This window comes from Drosophila gunungcola (assembly GCF_025200985.1).
Source record: "Drosophila gunungcola strain Sukarami chromosome 2R unlocalized genomic scaffold, Dgunungcola_SK_2 000013F, whole genome shotgun sequence".
NCBI classification, from domain to species: Eukaryota; Metazoa; Arthropoda; class Insecta; order Diptera; family Drosophilidae; genus Drosophila; species Drosophila gunungcola.
This window is the reverse complement of record NW_026453171.1, coordinates 1,474,570-1,502,291: the sequence shown is the minus strand read 5'-3', so window position 1 is coordinate 1,502,291 and position 27,722 is coordinate 1,474,570. Positions and strand designations below refer to the sequence as shown.

The window sequence follows — 27,722 nt, the reverse complement described above, 5'->3', positions numbered from 1 at the left end:
TTAATAAATTCCACCAAATAGATTACCATGTATTTATTTATGCCTTTGTTTGTTGTTTTTGTAAATATTGTTTACTGTTTTTTAGTATAGAAAGCTCCCTAAAAAACACTTACCCACTTACTTAAGAAAAACCAATCAAAAAATTTATCTGTAAATTGGATGTGCTTTTACCATATGCTTCACAAAAATACACGCTTTTGATGACAATGAAAACTGAAATCAACCAAAATGAAATGCTTATCAAAATTATTGAAACTGAACGTGAAAAAACCGAAAATGTAAAACTCCCTCAACAACAATAATTGCAACATTGTGCACAATATCGCCGCGAAAATCAACGGAAAATCGACCCGCTAAAAAAACAAACATTGGAACTGCAATCGAAATTATTTCTGCAATCAATTCGTCATAACATCTACCACCCACCCACAACCAACCAACCAATCAACCAACCACCCACCCGCAGAATGTCAATGTTCTTCTTTCGATTGCATAACCTGCAGCGCGCCGAGGAGAACAAGCGCAAGAAGCGCGTGGAGCAGCAGCGCCAACAGCAGCGCCAGCGGCGGGGGGCCAAGGTCTTCAAGTGTGTCAGCGACTCCACCGGCCATTTGACCCTGGCCCCCTCGCGCCTCTTCGAGCGCACGCCCATGAGCCCGTCGGACAGTCTGGACGAGATCGCGCTGCAGATCCCCAGGTGAGTGGACACCCAAGCGTTTCTGGAGTCCGAATATTTACCCTTAAATCTAAATGTAAATGTGGGGATTTATTTTTACAAATGGTAGAAAAAAAGGATCCGATTCCGCATATTAAGTTATAATGTATTTATTTTAAACGACAAGCACATTTTAAGCACTGAATTTTTAAATTAGATTGGAAACAACTTTTAAGCAATAATTAAAAAAGTACGCCAGCGGTGTCGACCTACATTTGTGATTGAATAACGACTCTTAAAAGCCAGAAGTGGATTTTAACAAGTTCCTTTTAAATAGCTTAAAATAAAAAAAATAAGAAGAAAACGTTTTTCTTTCATAAGCTTTAATCAACCGTTTAATTGATAAATGATAATCTTGTGGAGCTGATAACCTTTTTCGATAATGTTGAAAAAAACTTTATACATGTGTGAGGTCTTCATTTTAACTATCAATTTACTCTGAAGCTTTTAAATATAATAAATAAATGTCAATCGAATAAAAAGATGATACATTAAAAGCAATATTTTTTGACTTTGGCCTTATTCTCAGGTGAGTGAATTTCCAAAGCGGTGAAAAAGATTGCCCAAGTATTTTAAAAGGGGTAACAAAGAGGGATTTTAAGGCAAGCCCCACATTTTCGGTTTTGCCTGCTGCTCATGACATCGAAGCACATTTGCAATCTTGGGGACGGATTCACTGGTTGATGTGTGGTTTGGTTGTAAAAGCGCTTTTGCAAGTCACTTTGCAAAAATGTGGTTGTGTCAAGAAAGTGTGAGATGGGAAAACCCATTTACGGAGTGCAAGAGCTTTTCAGTAGCGCCAACCAAAGTATTTAATGGTTATTTCGTATAAGTTTTTGAACCAACTAAACAGTGGTAATCAAATTAATGTAATAAAGGTACAAATAAATGACTGCAAAGTAGGCAGTGTTGTTTGGGCTTCAATAAGGGAAATCGATCAGAAAGTAGTACAGCTCTATCTCAAATTTTAAGTCTTCAAAATTGTTCCATTTTGTAACCCAATAGCTTAACCTTAACTCTCCAAAATGCGAATGCTTTGCGACAGACTTGCCGCTCTGACCGCTGGATCAATGGTCGGGGTTTGGTATGCAAAGAATTTCCCCTGCGATGCGTCCAAGGCTGACGATGGAGGTAGTAAGGATAAGGACAAGGCCAAAGAAAAGCGAAAGGACGAGGGGAAAGAGATGGAGAAGGAGAAAGGCAAGGACAAGAGATAAGATAACTGGGTGGAACCAGAGCTCCTTTTAGCTGATATGATACGTATGTGCGAGACTTATAGGCAAATTTCTCTTTTAGTTACTCGTAAACGTTCTAGTAGACATGAGCAGAATTCAAATGTCGAGGACGCAATCAGAAACATTAAAGGTCAAAATTAAAAATAAATTACCTCTAAAAGGATTTGAAAATTCTTGAGGTAATACTGCAAGAAAAGCTCTGCTGCTATGATTCATATGATTAAAAAAATTGTTTTATTACGATTCCGCCCAGCTGATTTATTGTGATGAACATTTTGGCAGTTTTATAAAGATGCGAAAATGCGCATTGTATTAAAGAACTCTCCGAGATTTTCTGTTACGATTGGGTTATGAATGTGCCAAAAAAAAGTACAATTTAAAGTGCACAAGTCAAATCCTTTTGTGCTTTTTTATGGGTAAATTTGTTCTTTCTCCTGTGGTTTTTCCCCACAACTGCTTGACTTTTAGCAGAGTCATGTCCTTTGTAGCATGTGGAGCCATTGTTGTGCTACATGCGATACAAATAAGCACGAGTTTCGGTAAGAGTGGGCAACGCAGGTGGTAAAATGGTGCTTTAATTTCGCATTTTCACAGCACAGGGATACACGTAATCCCAGCTAATTAAATTGGCCTTTGTAATCTTTCAGTTAATTAAGTGTGCGCCAAAACCAATAATTTTAATTGTATGGAAAGTGCTTCAAAGCAGGCTGTGAGATTTGGGTTAAAGTGCTTTGGAATTTAGGGCTGTGGCATTTTTCAGTTATCCGTTTTGGCCGCACCAGTATACTTCCATGAATCTGAAAAATTTCTAAATTGCGTAAATCTTTAATTTCTTAGTTGCTTCGAGGCTATCCTTGAAAAACTTTATTAACACCATGCATTTGATGTGCGAGCGATTGTCGTCGATTTTCGCGGGCGTCTTAGTGGGCTTGTGGTACGCCAAGACCTTTCCCGAGGACGATAAGGGCAAGGATAAGGGCAAGGAAAAGAAGAAGTAGAGTACTTTTACCCCAACCCAAAAAACCTCTGCAGAAATTGGAATCTCAATCGATTTAGGTGGGTATTAATTAGCAAGACATAAATCTAGTAGTCGAGTCGGGTACTTCAAGCCAGTTGGCAACCTGTCAAGCCGGCACCCTGACAATGCTCAGTATTAATTTCACTTCACTACTTAAAGATCAAACTTTCGGTTTGCACAAAAAATTTCACCGTATTTGGTTTTCAGACAACTCCCGCTAGCAAACAAAATTCCGGTCAAAATTGAGGCGAATCCTTTCGAGTTTTTGGAGCCATGCCTTGTTGTAAGCGTACCGATGTCCGGAGGGTGTGCCGGCCGATGCCGTCGCTCCTTGCCCGGCTCAACTGTACGCCGTGCAACCGCGTCCTCTTCTTCGTGATCGGGGTGGGACTGGGCGTGCTCTTCGTGCGCAACAAGGACAACAAGGGCAAGGACAAGAAGAAGGTCGATGGCAAGGGCAAGAAGTAACGACAATCCATCTCGGCCAGCGGGATTCCATCCTATCCAATCTGATCGATATCGCAACTTCTGGAACACCTTCAATCAAGTAGCCAAAGTGACCAAGACAAATGCCATTCGATAAGTTTGTCCGCCGAAGAATCAATGAAAATGAAATTTCTGTCGATAAATTTATCTATAGAGCAATTTGTCAATCGAACAACTACCCACCATATTATAGACGGATTTCTTCGATTGATCTATTCTCTATTCCACTGTTGAATACAAATGTAAATTTGGTGCTTGTACACGGATCACCATTTCTAAATTGAAATTAATTGGGGGGTATCGTTTGAGAAGTTGTCAAACCTTATTACCAAAAGCTTGAAACCGAAACATATAGCATTCGATACTCCTGGACCACGTACCGTTCTTAAATAAAAATTATTGCATTTCAACCGGTTGGGAGTTTGTAATCAGAATTTTTCAAAGACCACTTGAAACCAACAATTATCCAATGCTGCATCTCTATAATTATCGATGTTTCAAATTGGCTATCAATATAAATTGGTGTAGAATAAAATAAAATATAAAACCATACCAAACATTTTGGTAATTATAAAATGTTTGGGTAGCCGTGTCTTCTTTTCAATGCAAATGTATTTTCGAACGATAAATTTAAGGTTAAAAGAACCCAACAGGAAGGATATGAGTTTTGGGACAAAAACCATTATAGTAAAATGTTCAAAATTGTTAGTTTCAACATAACGTTTTGTTTATTTTTTAACCTCAAAACTGCAAACAACGTATCATTCCAGTTTAAATGTATTTCTCATCGATACATTTTAGGGCTCTCACTAGATGGTTGTCTTTCGCGTGGCCATTTCTCTTCAGTTGAAATTCTTTTTTAATCTGGAAGTATTAGGGTATGGTAAATGTAAAACCTTTTTATCATATTTTATGAACAAGCACTGACCAATGGTGATTTTTAAGTCGTCCATTTAATGCACTTGAAATTTTTTAATTGTAGAAATGATTGGCAGGTGATACGAATTTCGTGGCAAAGCATCCTTGTTCGGGACATCACCGTTTAGGTGCTCTTCAGCGTTACTTGCCCTCCTTGCCCTTTTCCTTGCCCTTGTCCTTGTTTTCCTTGTCCTTCCGCTCCTTTTCTTTCCTTTCCTTCTCGGCCTTCTCCTTTTCTTTCCTCTCCTTTTCGGCCTTCTCCTTGTCGGCCTTTTCCTTCTCCTTCTGCTTCTTCTCGCGCTCCTTGGCCTCCTTCTCCTTCTCCTTGGGCGACTTGTTGGCCTCCTCAGCCGCCTTTTGGGCCTCCTTCTTCATGTGGTCCCAGTAGAGGCCAATGCCAGCCCCGATCAGGAAGAAAAAGAATCGGTTGCAGGGCACGCAGTTTATCTTCTGCCACAAAGTGGGCGGTGGTCGACAGGGGGGCGGGGGCGGTGGACAGCATCGCGGGGGCGGGGGGCAGGCAGGCTTGTCGCACATATTGAACGGAATTCGGAATGGATGTCCTGGTAAACAGAGGGTCCCCAATAAAACGTTTTAATTTTACACCAAAATAATTTCGAAAAAAATGATGTTAGCCAAATCGAGAATTTTGAGCAGTGAGGACTCTCAGTGCTTTAACATCTTAGTTAAACATTTGAAGTTAAATTCATACACTACTTTGTTAATAATCATTTATGACTAAAAATGCCCACAAAATCGTCTGGAATGTTAATAACATCGTTATCCTACCCATGTTTCTTTTTAGTTACTGGTAATACCAACTCACCACTCGGTAGATTGGTATTAGTTATTTTTTACAATAATTAATATTTTAAGACTCCTGCTTAAAATGCTGTTCACTAAAAGATAAGTAAAGCCTTAAAATATCTGTACTTCATTGCTATTTATGTCATTTTAAAACACTTTTCTCAAACAAATACCTTCATATTTTCGGAAAGTCAAAACCAGTATTAATGTTACTTCTGGGCCATTGATTATGGATAACTCGTGGTTTCTTACCTTTATTGTTGGCTGTATTGTTGGGTATTTGATAGGGAAACATCATTAAAAAAGGTAAGAACTTTGATGCATTTTTCAGTAGGCCTTGGCAAATGGCTCACTGAGATTTTTTCCATTCTCCGCTTAGCTTTTCCGAGTTTCACATTAACTGATTATTTTTGGCAAAAATGGATGTTGACTGGGTGATCACATTTCTAGTTGGCTGTTTGGTAGGATACATGGTGGCCAGGAATACCTGAAATTCAAAGTAAAGAAATTCTCGACTGAATTTCAATTTTGGAGGAAAAATCTTCACTGCTGGTATCAAATCTTTTCAGAATTTTCCAAATCCAAATCAAAGAAGCAACATGACCCACGTTATCTCCTTTGCCCTGGGCGTGATTATTGGAATGATGAGCTGCCGAAAATGCTAAAATCCTTTTGAGCTGAATTTATCACAAATTTATCAAGAAATATGGCTAAATAAATATAAGATTTAAAAATTCATGTTTTGTTTTTTTGTTTATTTGTTTAAATAGATTTTGTAGTTAGTTGGCTTTGTTGCTAAAGTCTTTGAATTTTATTAGTGTTTTAAATAAGAAACCTAAAATTGGCTTTTGAAATCTATATTATTTAACAAACATGGAGTGGCTTTTGGTATTTATTATTGGCTGTATTGTTGGATATCTAGTATCGCAGCATACATAGATGAGGTTTTTATAAATTGGACTAGAAATATGTGAGTGAGTCTAAATCAGAGGACGGCACACCCCACCACACAGTTAAAATACTATTTGTGAGTTTTTTTCTCTATTCAATATGTATTTGTATGCATAAAAACCGCATTGATGTGCCGGCAGAGCGCCAGCAAATCGCTATTCTGTCCGACCGCTGAACTAAAATGGTTGAATATTCAAATTGGTAATCAGTAGGCTTTGCTTTTGCTTTTCTAATGTTTTACTCCAACCTAAATAATGTATTCCACAGTCGACATTCTACTTGACGTGTACGTTTCGTGTACTTAAAAATATTCAAAATTTTGCGTTTAAATCCGCGGAGATTCTATTTCTATTAGAAAATATGCAACGCTTTATCACTTTCATTGTTGGAGGAATCGTTGGTTTCCTCGTTGCCAAGAATACCCGTGTAAGCTTTTGTGAATTGAATTCTCTGTCCTTAGTTCTACTATATGCATATCCTTTCTGCAGTAAACATCATGGCCTATGTCATCTGCTTCGGATTGGGCATGGTGTTCGGCATGTTTGTATGCCGACGTTGCGAGCCGTGATGTAGACGATTTATGGACCTTGTAACTCCTGCAGCCCTGCAGGAATTCAAGATCTAGAGTGCCATCTTCTGACTTATGGATATTTAATAAACAATTAATAATTGCCGACATTAAAATGATTGTTTATATTATTTATTAATTCTAATAAACATAATTTACTTCTCTTTTGCAGGTAATTATTCGAACTCTCTTGACAGAATACATTGTATTATGAATTGTTAGCGAGCATATACAAATAGGCAGCCTCTTACCAACACCTATTTAAAATTCAAATAACATAAAAATATAGGCCAACTATGTTACAACCAATTTCAGTGTCTCTTAAAATGTACATTTTGCAAATTTTTGTTTTAGATTTCACACAAAAATCGGCAGGGATTAAAGCCCACTTTAATGCATTTATGACTTTGGGGAAAGTTTCGCCGCCTTTCTTTTAATGGCTGGAAAAACAAAAGCAACCGCAATAAATACGTACGTCAGAATCTGAGTTGGGTGAAAGTTGGCCAACTTAAAGGAAAGGAGAAAACTTTTCACTTCCTCTATCATGGGGGCCACGGTGGTGGGAGTTAAAGTAAACCTTACGGGCCACCAATTTGCCATTTCATGTGTGGGAAAGCGGGTACCCTTTTGACCACCTCCACCTGGCCATTCATTATGATTGATTATTGCGCAAATCCAGGGATATATGTATATGTGTTCGACGTCGTCAGGCGCACAAAACGTTTAACAAATGGGAACACTGACGACCTTCTGACACACAAATGAACTCGTTTCAATCAGTCTTTGGGCCCCCAGATCGAGCCGCAGCATCCGCATAAATAAATATTTTATGAACTCTGCACCAGCTCTCCGGATCCATTTCCAGTTGGGTTGGGCTCGAGTGCGTCGCCCTGCATAACTTAGGGTCGGAATGTTTGTGGCAAGTCTTATCTGCGGAGCAAACAAAGGTTGAATACAGCCGGGCCCCCCTTTTGCCACGATTTCCCCCAGTTTTTCATCTGCGGTTAGGTAATTGGTTAAGGTGGCGCTCACAAGATTGACTCGCCTACCAAATGAAACGGTTGCCTTCCAGAATGATTGATGCCCCATGCCAGGAAGATTTAGCTTAGGTGTGGCTTCTCCTTTTGGCCCAAAGGTTAAATTGCTTGGCCGTGCGGGTCGGGGACTTGGATTTATAAGCCAGCCCAACAGGTGGGCCAACTCAAGTGCCTCTCACCTGACCTTCAAATGGGGGACACCCTTCTTCACTTCTACTGATTGGTTTACACCTCTAGCTGTTACCCTGTCCCAAGGAGTTCTCCGGCAATCCTCATGCTAATTTGTCAACACAACAAAGTTTTAATTGAATTTGTGGTTCACATGTTTTGCAGTTAATTTATGCAGTTTTATTTCTAACAGCGGGGATTTGAAATTCGGTTGAACTGTGGAAAGCTGCTGTTAGTGGAAAGCTTTCACTTAACAGTCTTCCTTCAACGCTTTTCCTGCTCTCGCCAAGCTTTTCCTTTCTCTCGCCTTGAGTGGAAACCCATCTCTCTTTTGGGAAAAACGTAAACAATAACGGTTGCCGGCAACTCAGCTGTTTTGGCGCCCACAAAACCCACCACTGTGGTGAGTTCCCGCATTTCCGTTTCGCTTTCCGAGCTTGCGCCACTACCTTTTGCCGAATAGGGTCCTCGGCAGGACCTCAGTCCTTTTCCGAATGCGAGGGCGAGCGTATCTAATCAGCCGCTGAAACGCTTTCCCCGCGAGTTGTTTTTATAACGCAGCGAACGCAAAGTTGAATAGAATTAGTGTTACCTGTTTCTAAAACATATATGAATCTATTAGTGAAACTGTACAAGTAAAATGCAAAACCAAATATACATACGAGTTTAAACGAATTCTTCGATTAAAAGAAATAGCTTTAACTTAAATTGATAGCTTAAAATCCAAATAATTGTGTTCCAACAAGATGAAAAAAGTATTACTTGTTATCACTTAGCAAGTCGTGTAAAGCAATTAACGATTTTTTTTAGCATGGGGCCAATGCCACACTTAAATATAAAATATTAAATTTAGTAATCCTTAATAAAACTATTGTTATGATAGAATCTTATGAAAAATGAAAAAATTGTATAAGCATACTGATCTTATAGCAGATAAATTAAATAAAATTAACTAACCTTTAAAAAAATAAATTTAAATCAATAATGCACGAAAATTTCTACAGCATAAAATAAATTAGATATTGAACATTGAATGTTATTGAACTCTTATAATAGAACGGTGTAAGATAATTAATATTAATTACCTTCTCAAGTTTAAAAAACCATTTAATGTGGCAACCCAAAATAAAAAAAATAATATTAACAAGATTAAAAACAACCAAAGCAAAGTCAACAAAGAAAATACAATTTTCCTTTTCCAAACAAAATCGCAAAAATTCTCTCAAGTCAAAGCCAATTACTAAGCTTTAAGCCAGACACCTTTGTAATTAACCAAGTTAATGCTTTACCTAATTTAGACATGGCTGATGGGGATTATGGATTGGGTCCTGTCCCTAACAGACTGCCTGAGACTAGTTGGTTGTCCCTGAAAATTTGCGCCAATTCAGTCAGAAGTCTTTCCAACAAATCGACTTGGCAAGATAAAGTTTTTGACAAACTTTCCACAAGTCGAAATCGTTTATGATAACTCGACATGCGCCACATGTTGTGAGCTTGACTTAGTCAAATGGTGAAGATTAATTGGATTCGATATTAATAATCAAAGGGGCGGGGGGCGATGGGCGCTGGCAGCCTCATCATTCAACTGGCCATGAAGTCGGATCAGCCTCGTTATTTAGTAAGAAGGAGGCAGAATCCGGAGTGTTGACAAGTCTCCGTCTGGCTGGCCGTGTAATTGAGTTACTCCCTTGGATTTCAGTCATTTTTACCATTTTATTATTATTAAATGGCTGCTGCGACAACAAGCTGTTAATGGCAGGCCATAAAATGGCGTTTCTGCTTGTGTGTGCGTGGGTGTGTGTGTATCTGTGAGTGGCGATGTAAGCCTAAGCGACGTCATGATTGTTTTAATGGCTACTTGAACGGAAATTAACTGACAGCTGCAGATAAACGAAAAACCCACTCAATAGGAACCGCACAATCTTAAAGCTCCATCGATTGCCAACGACTGCAGTCGGGCATGAAAAATGCGTAGCGACTTTGCGTTCACACTTTTCCAAATATTTGCACATTCAAATGTCAAATAAGCTAATTTGGCCCATAATTCCCATTTCATGCGCTTGCTCTGTGAATTTCCATGTATGATAAACAGAAATGGCAACCAATTTGTTCCCAACAGCAAAAACAACAAAAAAGCAAATGCAAATTGCTTTTCGGCACGAAGAATATGAAAATTATGAAATATGTGCGACATTTCTATTTGCATACATTTGGCCAAGAAACTGGGGATAAGGTTAGGGGGGAATGGTAAAAGAAAACATAAGAGGAGGACGAAAAACTGGTAAACAAAAGTAAGCTAAGGCCAAAGGTGAAAGTCGTTTTCCATAATAAAAGGGGACTAATTGAAAATGTTTATAAATGATTTAATTAACTTCTAAAAGTCATGATTTTCTCAGATAGATTCCACAAAATTAAGTTAAATTAACAAATGTTCAGCATTAGGAATAAATAGCAAACCAATTATAATTGAGAAATCAATAAAAATTGAAATAATCATCAGAAATTGATGGAGGTACTTAGAAAATATATATATAAAGAGGTTATATTCCTTTTTATTAATAAACTTGTAAGTGAGTAGATTGCTAGTTTAGTCTAATGAACTGATTCACTTACTTGTTTATCCTTTTGTGGCTTCATGTTCACAGTAGTTCTGAGGAGTCACTCAAGCCTTAGCACTTCACCTTCATCTCTTAATGCGCTTTCTTTTTTTTCGCCTGGCCATCAACACAATCACAAGCACACGCACACGCACATACCACAAAAGAGGGATCAAGTGAAATGTTAAAAAGAGGAGTGGAAAAACATGCTAAACACTTTGTAATACGCTTTTGTTTGGCTCAAGAGCCATTAAGCTGGCCAAGTGATAAATTCGTTCTGCCTACTCAAGTTTTTTGCGCTTCTACTGCTGCTCAGAGAGAAAAATTTTTATTTAATATTTATTATTTTTTATTTACATAAAAACAATTTTTTTTGGGAAAAAAAGGATGTAGTTATTTTTCTTAATAAGTTTTGCTCTAAATAATATTTTTGTACTTATAAAATAGGCATAATTAATATTTCAATTCAACAGACATTTTGACAAATTTATTTTGTAATGTAAAATAAAAGACAGTTAATATAGCTGGTACAAAAATTAAAAGGGTTTTTAATATATTGTATTGTCTACATACCTTTCCTCTACTGTATTAAAAAAATTCAAAATATGTAAATCATGCATGATTGCATTAGGGTCTTACGTTTATAAAGCAATTATTTATATTGTATGTTAAAAAAAACATGATTTTTTTCTCTCCGTGCAGAGGCTGTTGGTCTGGTCTGCCCGAGAAAAGGTCGCGTGCGGTTTTTTTTTCTTTGCCAAGTTTAGAGCATTGATTTATGAACGGGCTGCTGGTGCGGACATTAGCCTTCCTTCTTGGCCAGGAATGTCCTGCGGCTGTTGGCTGTTTGCTTGTTGCATGTAATGACGTCATTAGGTACAAATTGCCACCCATTTAGCGGCAATCGATTGCTTCCGCACGATTAAATATGCTAAGCCAAAGGGGAAGGCAGCAACAGTTTGTCTACCCGTCTTCATAGCTTCACTTCCATTCCCGTTCCCATGGAATTGTATCCACTTTGTTGTCCTTTCAGTGCCGACATGTCGTGCCTTGCCGGTTGACGCCTACTTTTTAAACTGTTGCGCACTCCTTGTTGGCCGAGAGCCAAGGCGTGCCACTGTCTACTGTTTGAAATCCTTCACCCTCCTTGTGTTTTTGCCACGCTGTCTGTTCCACTTTCTCCGCATTCACTTTCCCCATCATTCAGTGGCGCGTGCCAACTTTCACTCGAATTGGAGAAGCACACGCAATGGGCAAAACAACAAAGAAACTAAAGAAGTAATCAACAAGTTATGGAAAATATAGCACAAAGTATAGCAGTATATTGATGATGATACTGTGTGTTTGAATTTGTTTATAAGGCAAATAGCTAATCAACAACAAAATCAAAAAATAATATATATATTTTGTATCTGTACAATTGTTAAAATACCTCTGAAGTCACCTTGTCAATTTCTTAAAATGGTTTAATCTTGGATATATTGTAGTGTCTATTAAAAAAGTTTTAAATGAGATATTTAAATTCAAGCCATTAACGAATGAGCCTTTCGAAAATTCCTGAGCAGTTTCCTTCGTTTTTCAGGCCTGATAAGTATTAGTATGTTTTTATTGGAAACAACAAGCCTTAATTCTATTCATTTTTCGAGGAATTTCCTATAAATATGTCTGACCCTTGCAAGTGGAGAAGCAGACGCCTTTTAGCTTTTAAAACTTCTCCCTTCGCACTATTTAGTTTTTAAAGGAGCATCTATTAGTATGCGAATTTCCCATGAAATTGGCATACCCTTGCGAATGGATGGGGAAACGCCTAACCCGTGTGGCTGGTTATTTGAGAAGCTCGAATGGCTCGATCGCGTGGGAAAGGGCAATATGTTGCCGATGACTCAAAACATTTGTAAGGCTAATTTGGGCAGAGGCGAGTGCAACTTAGGTCTGCTCCGGTGAGCAGCTGCTCAGAACACATCAAAGCCATTTCCATTTCCAGGTCGTTGAAATGTGCAGCTTAGGAGCGAGCTGGATACATTTGATCCCATCATATTTCCGGGGATTTTGTGTGCAATCAAGATATAAGGCTATTAAAAGGCGACCTTCACTCAGTTTAAACGATTCAGACATCAAGTTTATTATGCTGCACATAAAGCCAGCACATAAACTGCCAGCAGAAATCATAAAATGCTAAAAGTTGGGCACTGGGGACGATGGATTGGGGATTGAGAAGAGGCAGACCAAAAGCGGCAAAAAAAGAGTTCATGAACTGTGGCGTCTTTGGACTTCCGTAGGAACAGCGGGCAAAACAGACAGCAAAGGTCACCGGATCAGCAATTTCTATTCGCTTGGCTCACCAAAATGAATAAAGATATTTTCGGTATGCAAATGCCAGCAGCCAGCAGCCAGCAGCTAGCTCCAACGAAACAAAGCCAAACTGTCTGGACAATGAAACAAAAGCTTGGCTCTGGGAAAATATTTGAATTTTATGCAGCCAAATTGATTTGTTTGTGAGCAGCCAGTTCAACGCTCCTGGTCCTCTCTAGCTCCAACTTTTCGAAGGACTAGCATCCAATTCTTGTGCCGAGTGTTAATGCAAATGTTTGCATACATTTAGGCAGCACACACGATTTCCACTGTCAGAGTGGAACTTTTGGTCCTTCTGTCTGTCGCCGCCAATGCTATTGGTGCACGGCAGACTGCTCCAAGCCGAGCAATCGATAAACCTAATGAGCTGTGCGACAGACGGGCAGACGTTGTGTCTTCGGCACGGGATTGGTTTTAAAATGAACCCCCCTGCGGAAACCAAAAATAAACTCGAAAAACTGGAGTACTTCCTTGATGGGGAAAAAACAGGCACTCAACGTAAAAGTGGTCTTAATACATGATACATTTTTGTTTTCTGTTTAAACATTTGCCATAAAACATCAATGTATATTGATATAAAAAGTTTTAACTTTAAAGCTCATAAGTATTTTAATTATTTTTGCCTGTACATTCTCGAGTTCTTAATTGAAACCTTACAGCCCCAAAAGTTATTTACTGAGAGTAATTTCGTGTTGCTTCAAATGATGTAGTTATGGTCACATTTCTCTGCCTTTTTTCTACCCATTTAAGACCAAAAACTGGGTTACTTGTCCCCCTGAGACCCACACCATTCGGACCTTGAACTGGTGCCCATAAAAAGGTGTTAGTCGCAGGACAGGCCAATTACTGTAATTGCCGGGCCCACGAAAAAAAGGCCTCATCACACAGGCATTACCAGGCAGATAGTTGGCCTGAACAGAGCGTAAAATTCTCGATGTGCGACAGACTGTCGGCACGCACAAGAGTTCCAAAGAAAGCATTTCGATTAATCACATCGAGCGCCTAAATAATTCACAACAAGCCATTGCCATGCAAATTGCATTTGGAGACAGCATGAATAAAAGAATAAATGCATTCAAGAGTAGGGTAAGGGAATCAATCAGTGTCCCGATGGGGACAAAAAGTGCAATCAGGGAAAGTTCAAAGTTCAAGTGAAAGCGACAAGGAACTGGTTGAGAATTTCTCTCAGATTTTTCACTGACATATTTTAATTGAAGTACTGGTACTGGCTCACCAAAAGCCATTAAGCGAGGCAGCAGATGGCTTAAGGCCAGAGCTCGGATAATTTAAATTACAAATAGCGAGAGGCTGGAAGAAAAACGCTTTAAGACAGACAGATTCGTCAGGCGGAATAAAAACCGCAGAATGTGCTTTGGATCCAAGACAGACGACGGTACTTGGCCTTGTCATTTGTCAATGTGTCACTTAGCGAGACTTCTCAGGTCACGTCTAATGATTTGGCTTTGTGTCTGTCAGCGAATGTCAAAGGCGATAAATTTCATTGACTCTTTTGGGCCAACTGATGGGACTCTCAAATCGCTCACGTAGACGAATTCGTCAGCCCGTAACTTCCGTAACGACACTTTAACAAATTTCCTAGCCCACAGAGAACATGAATTTGCAATTAAAAAGCAATCAATATGAATATACAAGCTGAAAACCACCGAGCACGGTAAATAATGCATGAGGTTCACAATTGAATTCCGGATTAACAAATTATAATGGGGATGAGGAATATTCCAGTCAATTCATGCATTTTAATTAATTGCGTAAACTGTAAAAGGGAAGCTGAAAATAATGTAAGCCGAGACTTTGGCAAGGGGTTGCCCGATGCGAAAGTAGCAATAAAAAGTGTAAAAACAGGGCTTAATCACAAAATGAGGGCACAATGCTGGTTTATCGTCCACATACATCTCATCCACTGACATTGCTTTTCAAGGCTATGGCCGTTAGGGCCATAAATTTATTAAATGGCCAAAGAACACACAATGGGAGGACGCAACAACACCCACATGGCCAGCAACAAAAAATCATGTTAAACAAGCTATAAATAAGTGTGTGCCAGCGTGTGTGTACATGCGTTCTGTCCTCAATTGCGTGTTCAAACAACAAAATTAATTGCCAAGCCAGGGCAATCAATTTTGATTAAAGTTGGAGTTCTGCAAGTGCTGGAATTAAAGTGTGATAATCCTAAAGGGTCTAGGTGCACAGTCTCAATCAATAACCCATACATATCAGTACAACCATCCAAAAATCGAAAGTGCAATGCAATCGACAGAGTGATCGAAAGGTGAAATTAAATAAAGTGCTTCGTGTTGCGGTCATTTAAGCCAATGGATCATCTATTATGCAATATGGCGGGCAACAGTCGCAATTCGTCCTACAATTGTCTCTCCTCGTGGGACTCCTATGATCGAATACCAAGGTAAGTCTACACTGTGTATACGCCCCTTAGGGCACTAAAAAATCGCGTATACGCCGCGTCCTCCGTAACTCAATTCGAAATTCGATTTGGGCCATTAACAGGTCAAAGCAGTGGAATGGCGTCGATTCTTAATCGAATCAGGTCTCAACTAAAAGCTTACACTCAAAAAAATATTAAAGTGTTTTGCAATTAAAGCTATTGCTGATATTTCTGGTACTATGCCTTCAGTAGTAATATAATTTAATTTAAATATTACTTATCCTTAGAAAAGTACTCTTGAAATGAATATCATAAAAAATACATATTATTTTTAGATGAACTAAAACTTTTTTTCTGTCAAGAACATTTCAATATAGTTGAAAGTTGAAGTCTTACTTTGACAATTGTAATTGTGTATGCGCATAAGCAGGGATAAGTTCTGGTGGAATTTTAGTAGCTTTTTTACAGAAGCATTTTCTTATAAATATTTTAGCACACAAAAGACAACTTTGCATTGGAAATGCCCAACAAGTGCCGGAAGCTTGTCAGCAAAATGCATTCTCATCCTGAATAATTTGATGAATTCCGCCCCCTTAAGCTGTCATCTGCACTCTCATAAATAAGTGTATATATCCCCTGCTAAGAGCTCTTAGCTTTTTACGAGAAGCAATCAATGCAGCGTTTCCTTAATGGACACTTTAGCAAAGATATAGAGATGCCTCATCAGGAGAGCAATAAACATGCAGGAGCCGAGAACAAGCGAAAACAGGGATCCTATTTTTGTTTTTGTTGGTGCCGCCTAAGAATGCAATTTGTAGCTACCTGAAACCACGCATGGGCTTGAATGGTGTCCTTTGTCCGCCAATCCTTTGTGTTGGGCAGGCCCAAAAAAAAAAAGTGGAAAACGCTGCTTTGTTAGGCATTCTCCTAGATCCCCTTTGTGGCCTTTGATTTGCTTGGCTTCGCCGTTTCGCCATTTCACCTTCGCCTTGCTTCCTGGCACAATTTCATCATGGAGTTGTAATCAAATCTCGACACGAACACAGAAACCCGAGACCACCACGCACACGAAATTAAATCAAATTTTCTTTAAAATGCTCGAAATCAAAAATCAATAAAGGTAAAACAATCTAAGCACATCCCGCCGCGGGCTGCCCATTTGCCCATTTGTCCATTTTAGCCAGCTTTAAACTCAATATCTGTGGATAATCAAATGATGGCACAACAAAAACACATTAACGTGCAATTTGTCCCCAGCCTAGGAGGTCCTCTCAGTCAGGACCATGAACTCCTGGATGAGCAGAAGAAAGGAATAAATTTAAGCCAAAGTTGGGAGTTACTTTAAAAGTTCATAACTTTGCGGGTACAGCCACAAACTTCACATAGGAAAAATGCGGGATCCTTCGGGTATAAAACCAATTATTTGAGGCCAAAAAGTTCACGCAAAAGATATGCAAACATATAAATGGTGTTGTTAAAACTTTTCAAATGTTAGTTAGAGAAAGAGCATATCTCTTAATTTCGTGAAACCAAAGATAAGAAACAAATATGAATTTAGTTTTAGTCAAACAATATTATGCTAAAATTTATATTAGTTTTAAAGAAGAATATAAAAAATATGTTTTAGTATTAAGTAGGTTGAGTTTAATGTTGAATTTGATTAATGAATCAATTAAATGAAGATATAGTTGCTCACAAAACATTGATTTTGTAAGGCAAACTTTATTTAAGATAAATACTTTAATTAAAACTTTCATAAATCCTAAAATGTAGACTAACTGAACTTGTTAATAAATAAGAATAAAATTAAATTGTTAAAGGACCATTTCACCAATAATTAAATATAAATTTTAAATGAATAAACAATGAATTCGGTAAGGCTCTTAACAATGACGTCGATTTAAATAATTCGCAATTTTCCGACCTAAAAAGTTTGCCAATTTCCAATTCAGTGGCTAACCCGTAGATTTCACTTGCAAACTGGAATTTCCACAGTTTTTGCCACCTGCAGCAATGCACAATTTTCACAATTATAATTTTTGTTAATGGAAATGTTTGCAATCAAAGTGAATGCAAATATTTTGTAGTTTTGATTACAGTTCAGCTTGGGATAAACGCAAATGCGAAATTTATTTTAAATATGCAAAGCAGCGTTTGCGCCACTAAAGACTTAAAGCGCATGGAAATGGCCCACAAGTGACTAGTGATTGGTGACCCCTTCTTGGCCAGAACTTATGGCCATCTGGCCATCTAGCCAGCGCTTGTGCCGCGTTCAATGGCCGGAAAAGGGCGAGAGGAATGAACTCCGCCGCCACAAACCGCAGAGAAGTGCGAAAAATCCTTTGGGGGCAGGTCAGACTTGATTGTATGCAGTGGCTCGTTCTGCTGAGCTTCTGGCCGGGCCATAACTGATTGGTGTGTGTGACGGTGATGGCGATGGTGCTGGTGCTAGTGATGGTGATGGTGACTGTGCTCGTTAATTTCGCCACGCACTCGCACAGTCATCGTCCTTGGCCCTCGAATGGCCCCCAAGGTGCCATTTCTGAGTCAACACTGCTGCCGGGAGCCACTTGAACTATTCTTACAGTTCCTTCCCCTGCTCCGGTGCATTAACCTTGGCATGAATATTCCAACCGAATATGCTTCTGCTCCCAAATGAGCTGCGACAGAAAGCTGCCAAAACAAAGGCCAAGAAGGTGGCACAGAGTTAATTGAATCTCCTCCGGGTTTCCTTTGTGCCCGGGTTAAAGCAACTCTTTTAATTACATGAACCCAGAGAAGGTTTTCAACTGTATGGCCAATGTCTTGTGCAGTCAAGTGCACAAAGATCAGGCAAAAATATTTGCTCAACACTTATGGTGCGGCGGGCTGAATACTCAGACTCTGAGACGCTAAATGCAAAACTCGAGCAGCACATAAAAATATATATTATATATATATATGGCGCCACCCACAATTGTCGGAAGAGCTTAAGACCCGCATTTTGTTGCTCATACGCCATGTGTGCTTGAGTGGTTTAAACTCGTTTCACACTTAAGGCAGCAGCGTTGCAGCTGCAGTCAAGGGTTATCAAATATGAAGAATATGAAGACGTTCAAAACGCATGAGAAATAGTCGAGAAAGGTATACCCTTTAGCTAACAGAAGTTACCCTTTTACGAACAAATTTTCAAACTCAGTTTTCCTTTGATCACATCAATAGTACATAAATATGTAAGCCTGGGGCTCAGACAGATATTCATTGATGGAAACTTATGCACGGCACATTTTCCCAGGAAAAAGCCATTTCCAGACGCCATTCGTCCTTGGGTGACGGTGCCAAGAAAAGGGCGGCCAGGATAGTCACGTGTGTGTGGGGGTGCCTTTCTCCTTTCCTTTCCTTTTCCTTTCTCAACCCCTCAGTACTTTTGAAGATACTTAACTGCCTGCACTAAGTATGGACTTACGTTACATTGAAAATTAAATGATTGATTTAAGTTTGTTAAATAAATACACTGAACAGAAAAATCATAAAAAAACTTTGAACAACAGTTTTGAAAACTTATAAATTTTTAGTTTGTAGCTTCGACATTTTGTTTATCCTTAAAAGCTTATTGGTTTACTAAATCTATGGTAAAATAAAAATGTATTTAAATACGTGTGCTTAATTTCAGTCATCAACTTCTGAACTAAGCTGAGTGTCATCAGTACAATTTAACGGAAGTTCTTTTTTTGTAAGGAAACTAAGCATAATTGCTATTACCTCTCCAGAAAAAATACTATTTATATTACTATGTTTTGAATTAGACAATTAGCACTGAAATAATGATAGTTAAATCGTTATGTTAGCCTAAGCACTTCGACTTCATTTTTCCATAACCATTTTTCTGAGTGTAAGGTAATGGGGCATGGGGAACACGGCAGCCAACTGCGTCGCCTAATGTGATAAGTAAGCGCATTAATTGTCGAGTGCAGCGGAAACGGGGGAATTCGATTGTCGGGGATAAGGACGCAGAACAAGGGTCCTTGCAAAGGCTTTGTTTAACAATTCAATTTAGAAGCTCAATCATCAGCAACCCACTTCTCTTCTTTTTCTTTGCAGAGTTCGTGTAGAGTACTATGTGAACGAAAACACATTTAAAGAAAGACTGCAACTCTATTTCATTAAGAATCAGCGTTCAAGTAAGTACCCACTAGTTAAGTGTTATCTTTGAATTAACCAAAATATTCGACATAATTACAAGAATCAACAAGATAGTATGTAATTGAATTTGATTAGTGGCGGAATGGACGGGAAACGAATGTATAAGTATTTTGCCAGCCGCACAAGCACATAGACAAACGCACAAACGGACCAACAAACGGACAAACACACATAAACACACAGACAAACGGACCACCGAATGACATTACAAAGCCGAATTCGATAATCTTGGGTAAATATTGATTTGGAGAGGAAATAATTGAACAGGTAAACAGGTCGTCTCGATTGAGGGGGAGTTGCTTTTGGGGCACGTAGGGGAAAACCCCCTCGACAAACATTCGTAGACATTCATATTATTCACTCAACTGACCCAAATTCTAACTCATTTGCTATTCCCTTCACCTTTACCTTAAACCAAAAAAGGCCTGCGCATTCGAATCGCCGATTTATTCCTTAAGTTACTGTCGTGTGTTCTCTACATAATACGTGTGATATTGGATAAAAATCCAACATTTATAACATGGTGAGTGGTGGCGTCGGCAGATGGACCAGCAGCAGTACGATGATTGATTAAATATCCCATTCCATTTCATACCATACCATACCATACAATACCATCCGATAGCTATGGCTGCGAAGTGGGCAATAAAACGGAGTTCATCATCTCGGCCAAACTGACGGAGGAGGAGTTCCAGGAGCAGCCCATCATCAACTGGGACGCCATACTCTGGGTGAATCGGCCAACAGTGCTCTGGGTCCTGCAGCTGCTTCTAGCCATGGTGTCGCTAACGCAATCCTTGGTCCTCACATATCTAGGCTATAAGGTATACCACAATCCACCATGAAACTTTATCCCTGCTGTGTTACAATTTCGGTTTTGTACTTTCAGGGCAACATCTGGCAGCAGATACTCTCATTTCACTTTATACTAGAATTAGTAACGACAATACCCTTTGCACTTACGGTAGGTTGTAAGTCTGTTCCCCAAAGCGGTCTTAACATAAGTGTTTGTTACACAGATTGTTCATCCCCCGCTGCGGAATCTGTTCATTCCCATTTTCCTCAACTGTTGGCTGGCCAAGCGATCGCTGGAGAATATGTTTGTGAGTTGAGATGTTTTCCCCAATTTAATCTCAGATTAACGTTATATCCCAAAAACCTATAGAATGACCTCCATCGTGCCATGCAGAAGTCTCAGTCAGCACTCTCGCAGCAGTTGACCATTTTATCAGCCACATTGCTGTGTCTAGTCTTCACGAGGTAATGCAATCCTGACTCCAAGTTTATCCCACAATCCATACAACTTTTATTTGTCCCCAGCGTTTGTGGCATCCAGCACTTCCAGCGGGCCGGTCATCGTCATCTAAATCTCTTTCAGAGCACTTACTATGTGGTTGTGACCTTTTCCACGGTGGGCTATGGTGACTTTGTGCCGGACATTTGGCCCTCGCAGCTCTATATGGTCATCATGATTTGTGTGGCCCTCATTGTGCTGCCCACGCAGGTGAGTCAGACGAGGGAACCAATTTGGCTTCGGTATGGGGCATTACCCAAAAACCAAATAGTTCCGTTAAGAAGCTATCTTATGGGCGGGCAAAAAATCCACATCAAATATTTATGCTCCCTAAGCCGGAGCGAACCTTATTCACATCCATCATCTGCATCTGGCTGAGGGTGGGAGACCTTGGTCATCAATCGATATTAATAAATAGAGGAACCCGAGATGGGACGCTGTCGATGGAAATTGTTCACCATTTGCCCGGCTGCCTGTCTGTCCGTGACCCCTGCCATTCCCCCACCGACCGATTGACTGACTGACTGACTGACTGACTGACTGACTGACTGACTGACTGACTGACTGACGGCCATGTTCAACAATTTGCAAACAATTGTTTTATCAACAAAAACAAGCGCTGAACAAAGAGCAGTAGCAGGAGAAGAGATTCGATGGGGAAATGCGAACTAGGATGGAATCACAAAATCGGAATATCGAGAACAGCACACCCTTAGCGGTTAGATAGAATGAACAGTTAGGATTTTTTATTAAATAACATAACTAATACATTTATTAACAAGCTAATGTAACTGAAATATATGAATTTCATTAACAACTTAAATATCTTACAAATTGGCAGTACCATTAAGGTATTAAGAGAGTTGTTAAATAGTGTTAGAGTGTCTCGGTAAAAAGGGTATACAAATATGCCTGACCATTGGTCACTTGGCCAAACGGCAAACAACAAGAGCATCCATCAAAACAGTTTTTCTACATTTTTTCCAGCGCAGTTTCGGTGGTGGAATGGGTTTTTGTTCTGCCAGCACTAAAAGATCCAAGTGCATGTCAATATGCTGCTGAATTTATGGCTTTCTGGGCCCCCACCCCTCAATAAAAACAACAAGTTGCGTGCGTTTTTGACCAAATTGTTGCAAAAATCCAGGAAAGGTGCTGGCACTGAAATCTAATTGAACTGAAATATTATAGTGACGCTTTCAATTAACTCTGCACAAGGAGAAATTGAAACGTAGTTCCTAAAAAAAATATATCAGCCTTGCGTTATTATTTCAACTTTATAACCAACGTCTTAGTTTTATGAGACCATACAACTGGAAAGTGGAAAGTGGCACAAAAACCTTAAAGAAAATGCACATAAAATATTTTCGTTAACAAAGTTCTCAAACTAAGGTTTAGTTTTAATAGCATTGTTAAACTGATAAGTAAAAGATATAGGAAGAGAGAGAGAGAGGAGAGTTTCAAGTGGAGTTTGTTAATAAAACTGGGAAAACAATAACCAAACATATTAATGAATCTTAACTTAAAAGTGCCAATCGCCTTGAGGAAAATCTTATCTTAATCTCTATGGAGCTAAATGTGAAATGACCACTGCGATGTATAAAATGTCTGATTGATGATTGAGCTAGTTAACAAATTACTTCTTTGTATACAGTTCGAGCAGTTGGCCTTCACGTGGATGGAGCGGCAAAAGCTGGGCGGCAGCTACAGTTCGCACCGCGCTCAGAGCGAAAAGCACGTGGTGGTGTGCTCCACCACCCTGCATGCGGACACCATCATGGACTTCCTCAACGAGTTCTACGCCCATCCGCTGCTGCAGGACTTCTATGTGGTGCTGCTAAGTCCCATGGAGCTGGACACGACGATGCGGATGATCCTGCAGGTGCCCATTTGGGCGCAGCGCGTCATTTACATTCAGGTGCGACTTGGCTTCGTAATCCGGCTTGGTAGGGAGCAAAACAATTACCCACTCAATTGCAGGGCTCGTGCCTGAAGGATGGCGACTTGGCCCGGGCCCGCATGAACGAGGCGGAGGCGTGCTTTATCCTGGCGGCCAGAAACTATGCGGACAAAACGGCCGCCGACGAGCACACCATTCTACGCTCGTGGGCCGTCAAGGACTTTGCCCCAAATGTGCCGCAGTATGTGCAGATTTTCAGGTGGGTTGACATCTACTCTTCCGGTGCTGATTAATTCAATGTTCGATGTTGTTTCTCTCTGATATTCGCAAATACCAAACGGGCGGCGACTCAACCGATCGCATATCCTGCGGAAATTCCATTTCGCACATCCGCAGACCGGAGCACAAGCTGCATGTGAAGTTCGCGGAGCACGTGGTCTGCGAGGACGAGTTCAAGTACGCCCTTTTGGCCAACAACTGCACCTGTCCCGGCGCCAGCACACTGGTCACCCTGCTGCTCCACACATCCCGCGGACAGTACGTATACGCAAGGTGGTCCTTGTGGCAGGACATGCAAAAAGTTCTCTATCCGGCGTGCGTCATCGGTTCGCTTGGATGCGTCACGTCATCGGCGGAGTCGGTGGTCAGGTCACAGCCGCTTGATTGCTCATTCAGACGTTTTTCCTCGGCCCTTTTATGTTTATTTTTTTTTTGCGGGGGCAGCTAATTTAGCTTAGCTCGGGGTATGCCGCTAAATGCATAAGCTGGTTGGGAAAACCATGATTCAGAGCTTACTTCTTGCTTATTGAAAGTAGTTTCCTAGCGGGAAATCCCAGAAGTGTAGGTGTGCAAAAGGAAGGGAAATCAGGTTAGCCACGAAACTATTTTGGATGCAAGGTAAAACTAATACTATACTAAACTAATACTAAACAAACTTAATTTTACCACACAGAAATGCATTGTAAAACAAATTCTGCCGTACAACAAAAATTATAGCATACTTATTGGGGAATGACTAGCTAGCTTCCTTATAAAGCTCACCTGTCTTGGCTCAAAAACATCTAAGCGAAAGTAAAATTGACTTCCAGAAAGCCAACATTTTTAATTTCGTTTAGCAGTTAAACTAAGAATTGCTAGAATAGATGCGTTTTTTTCAACGTGCTATCTCATGCACTTACATGACGGAAATTCAATTTAAAATTCCGGTTTTAATTAAAAGGATTCTGTGACACGTCGGAGGAAAACTAATACTTTACTCCTTTTCGGAAAGTGCGAAAACAAGCTGAGCGAGCGTGTTTATTTAGAGGCGGTTTTATGTAAACTTTTAATTATTTGCGTCTTTTAGTTTAAGTTTCCGTGAACTGTGGTCGCGCGGCATGAAAAGCGTGGTTAATCAGATGCCAGTGAATGCTAATTGGGCCACCAACTAGGCCGTGACTCATGCATTTCACATGAGCCTAAGTCGCGAAATTGAAGACTACTTACTGTATACGAGTACATACATATATATATATTTGAACCGTCCGCAGGGAGGGCCAGCAGAGTCCGGAGGAGTGGCACCGGCTGTACGGCAAGTGCTCCGGAAACGAGATCTACCACATTGTGCTGGGCGACAGTCGATTCTTTGGCGAGTACGAGGGCAAGAGCTTCACATACGCCAGCTTTCATTCGCATCGCAAGTAAGTGTGGCCCACCAGAGGAATGCCCATTCAGAGCCGGAACTCGTGCTAAACTCAACTATATTTCCACCCCCCCCCCCCCTCAGATATGGAGTGGCCTTGGTGGGCGTGCGTCCGGCTGAGCTGCCCGAATTCTACGAGGAAACCATTCTGCTGAATCCCGGACCCAGGCACATTATGAAAAAGGATGACACGTGCTATTACATGAGCATCACCAAGGAGGAGAATTCCGCATTTGTCGTTAATCAAAATCAAACATCGGACCCCACGGCAGCTGCCAAGGAAGGGGGCGGGGTCGGTGGCGGTGGCGGGGGCGGACCCTCCTCGTCCACTTCCCCCCACCGCGCGACTGCAACTGGTGGGTAGAACCTCTTTATAACTCCACGAGTGTGTGTGTGTGCGTATGTGTGTGTGTGTGTTCGGTTCAACCATTTAAAATTCAAGCGAATGAACGAAATACTTACTTTATATATATCCATTAACATACATACATAAATATGATATATGAATTACAAGCTTTCCTTATTTAGCAAAATGTTCTGTCTCTCTTTCTCTCTTTTTTATTACATTTTTCCGATAACCCTTATTTTTGAGGCTGAGATAAAAGTTTTCCTTTTTCTCATTTTCCCCGAATATTCCGTTCGTTTGGTTTGTCTGAATGAAACGAAACGCTTTAAGTGTGTGTTTTGTGAGCGAATCTGTCTCGCATTAACGTTAATCATTATTACGCCTGGCCCGAATTTGTTTTTTTTTTTCTGTTGGTTAAACTTTTCACTTTAATCATTTTGTATGGTCTCCACTGTGTTAATTATAATACTCCTTCGAGGGAGTATCTTGACAAACTTACTATATATATATATATGAAAACTAATACAACATTTGAAACACGAAGAACACGCTTATAGTTCCTGAAGGCAATGTCCTTTAGATGAAACATAGTTTCAATTTAGAAACTGTAGGGTAAAGAGTTTTTCCTAAACTTATATCTCGATTGGGATTGAATAATTCTTAAGCTAGTCCAAACACACACACACACAACACTAGATTTACACTTAGAAAACATAGTAAACCTAGTTTTCGTTTCCACTTTTGATCCAAAGTAGCGGATATGCTTATGAGAATTGTTTCAAGCCAATATGAAAAAATGTTACATTCGGAATATAAAATATATATTGTAGTTAAAGCTTTCGTAGCTACTTTTGATCGGATTTGGAAACAGAGAGGGGATTAAGGGAAATCCCTTCAGGATTTCTGTTGTGTAGTCCCACATAAACACTCGTTTGATCGTTTAATGTAATGTGTGAATGTCGCCTAAGTACAACAATAACAAACAACAAACTACATCATCAACTATGACAACAGCAAATCCAACAATAACAACAACAACAGTACAAGCAACAACAACAACAATTAGCACAACCTTCACATCATCAACATTACTATCAGCATCAACAACAACAGCAACAATAAATGCAACCTCAACCGCCGCAGCCGCACCACCACCAGTGCCGTCTGTTTGTGTGCGTGTGCCCCACAGTCCCAGTTACGATAGTGGTGGTGGCACCACCGGCAACACCCACTTGCAACCGTATCCGTATCCGCAATCGTATCCGCAATCGTATCCGCAATCGCATCCGCCAATGCAAACACCAGACAGTGGCGAGTTTGCATCACTATTTGTGCGTGAGTGTGACACCAGAATTACCAAAACCCCTTCAACGAAAATAAAAAACCTGCAAGTCAAGAAAACCCGCATCATTGGAATCAAAGACAAAACCAAAAAAAAAAAAAAAAAAAAAATGAAGCAAAACACAATTATTTCGTTCACGTTCTTTGCCTAACTCTATCACTCACCTAAAAACCGATTCAGCGACCTCCCCATCCAAGCTATATCTTTCGTAGTTTTCCCTCTCGCCGTCTCGATTTTGAAGCTTGAGCTGCCTTTATTACCTTCCCATATAACTCACATTCTTCGCACACCCATGTCAAAACACATTTCCGCAGCCATCACAACACGATTCTGCATTCCTTTTTATCATATACACAATTCAAATAAAAAACCCATACATGAACACTAGGGTGGACTGTAAGACACTAAAAGTTTGAAAACTAAATTTTTATTTTTATAAAAGGATTTATTTATAACTTAGAAGTCAATTTCATTGTATAAATGTACTTATAAATACGTAAAGTCTAACTTACAACTGAATTGAATTTATTTTTATTGTTAAAAAAAAAAAATAAATATTAAATACAAAAATGTCTATTCCATCCTATAAGTCAATATGTAAATAACTAAAATAATTTAAAATAAGTATTAATGAAATTAAATATTGGAAATGAATTTCTAATGCAAATTTGGTCCACCCTAATGACCACACCTAGCCTGGCCTTGCCTTTTCTCCTATTTTCTTCTTTTCCTTCAATGCAAAACTATTTTTGTTGTTTGCTTCATTTTTCAAATGGCTTTTTCTACACATTTCGTAGTTGTCTTTGCTCAAACATCACTTTTTCAACTTCCGCCCATCTTTTTCTTCTTCCGCTTGCCTTTGCACTTCGTTCTGTTTGTCTTTGTGTTTGTGTTTATGTTTGTTTCAGTGTGTGTGAGCATGAGTTTTGGATGTCTAGAAAAATGGCTGTAAATAATATATCAACCTCACGCAACAATTCGTGTAAATTAGCTGCATATAAATAGTTTAGCCTGTTGTGCGCTCAATTTAAGCCCCTTCATCCCCAAACTTCGACCCTGTAATTAAGTGTCCAAAAACTATTGGCAGAAAGGGAAAGACAACATTTTGGCCAAGTTGCACCTTAATCACTTTGCCGAAAGTTTCCCGGCCAGTGCAAGCTTGTCGAGGACTTTTAACGAGTTGTTTTCCCAAGCTTGTCGTGTAGATTCTCCATCTTAGCTTCTTTTTTCTACCTTTTTTTTGCTGTGTCACATTTTTGTCGCCCAGCTGAACTTAGTGGACATTTTAACCTGTATAGCAAGCGCCAAAGTAGCTGTAATTAGAATGGATATTGATCGACAATTTGGCCTGGCTTAATTGCACTTTACACTCTGCCCCTCCAGCCAGCGATAATCCGACGGCTGTGATAATCTCGGACTCCAGGCAGAACCTCAAGGACACGACGGTGACCCAGACGGCGGCAACGATAACCACCACGACCCTGCCTCCTCCTTCCCAGGCGATGGGATCCCCCAGCATGGCCGGCGGATCGGGTGGCGGTGGTGGTGGTGGAGGAGGCCTGGGACTGGGACTGGGTAGTGCCCACAGCATGGGCACCTCGCTGAGCATCACCCCAGCCACTCTGACCACCACTGGCAATCACCTCGATGTGCCCTTCGCCAACAATCCCAACCTGCTCAGTCCGGATGTGCTCAACCAGCGGAGGGGTGAGTTTGAAATATTC

The 27,722-nt window shown here is 40.0% G+C and overlaps 4 protein-coding genes, 1 long non-coding RNA gene and 1 pseudogene across 14 annotated transcripts in view; 5 read left to right on the top strand and 1 right to left on the bottom strand.

Moving 5' to 3' along the window:
• The window catches only part of LOC128256264 (potassium channel subfamily T member 2), a 99,846-nt gene that overhangs the window by 61,995 nt on the left and 10,129 nt on the right, over positions 1-27,722 (top strand). For 3 of the 7 annotated variants that reach the window (XM_052986554.1, XM_052986553.1, XM_052986550.1), the window contains 13 exons: positions 19,337-19,416; positions 19,862-19,961; positions 20,064-20,262; positions 20,328-20,402; positions 20,458-20,541; positions 20,604-20,698; positions 20,759-20,942; positions 22,384-22,647; positions 22,710-22,888; positions 23,026-23,166; positions 24,159-24,308; positions 24,395-24,666; positions 27,382-27,705. In XM_052986554.1, coding sequence (XP_052842514.1) covers positions 19,337-19,416; positions 19,862-19,961; positions 20,064-20,262; positions 20,328-20,402; positions 20,458-20,541; positions 20,604-20,698; positions 20,759-20,942; positions 22,384-22,647; positions 22,710-22,888; positions 23,026-23,166; positions 24,159-24,308; positions 24,395-24,666; positions 27,382-27,705 — 2,147 coding nt within the window. Of the gene's footprint in view, positions 1-466; positions 698-19,336; positions 19,417-19,861; positions 19,962-20,063; positions 20,263-20,327; positions 20,403-20,457; positions 20,542-20,603; positions 20,699-20,758; positions 20,943-22,383; positions 22,648-22,709; positions 22,889-23,025; positions 23,167-24,158; positions 24,309-24,394; positions 24,667-25,670; positions 25,992-27,381; positions 27,706-27,722 lie in introns of all 7 variants that reach the window. The other 4 variants (XM_052986549.1, XM_052986555.1, XM_052986552.1 and 1 more) reach the window with 2 other exon arrangements.
• On the top strand, positions 1,610-2,241 carry LOC128256271 (uncharacterized; annotated as a pseudogene).
• On the top strand, positions 2,705-2,998 carry LOC128256273 (uncharacterized). The gene has a single exon (XM_052986563.1). The coding sequence runs from the start codon at positions 2,826-2,828 to the stop codon at positions 2,946-2,948; it is 123 nt and encodes a 40-aa protein (XP_052842523.1). The 5' UTR covers positions 2,705-2,825; the 3' UTR covers positions 2,949-2,998.
• Positions 3,242-3,720, top strand: LOC128256272 (uncharacterized). Its single transcript, XM_052986561.1, has one exon. It carries the CDS (start codon positions 3,242-3,244, stop codon positions 3,434-3,436), a length of 195 nt encoding a protein of 64 aa, XP_052842521.1. The 3' UTR covers positions 3,437-3,720.
• On the bottom strand, positions 4,389-5,084 carry LOC128256270 (uncharacterized). The gene has a single exon (XM_052986560.1). It carries the CDS (start codon positions 4,907-4,909, stop codon positions 4,514-4,516), a length of 396 nt encoding a protein of 131 aa, XP_052842520.1. The 5' UTR covers positions 4,910-5,084; the 3' UTR covers positions 4,389-4,513.
• Positions 5,294-6,808, top strand: LOC128256275 (uncharacterized). Of its 4 annotated transcripts, XR_008267715.1 has the most exons (6): positions 5,300-5,485; positions 5,559-5,678; positions 5,749-6,149; positions 6,271-6,331; positions 6,398-6,556; positions 6,619-6,808. It is a non-coding gene; the product is annotated as an uncharacterized LOC128256275 (long non-coding RNA). The 4 variants fall into 4 exon arrangements; XR_008267714.1 differs by having other exon boundaries at positions 5,294-5,485; positions 5,749-6,331; XR_008267713.1 differs by lacking the exon at positions 6,271-6,331 and having other exon boundaries at positions 5,302-5,485; positions 5,749-6,206.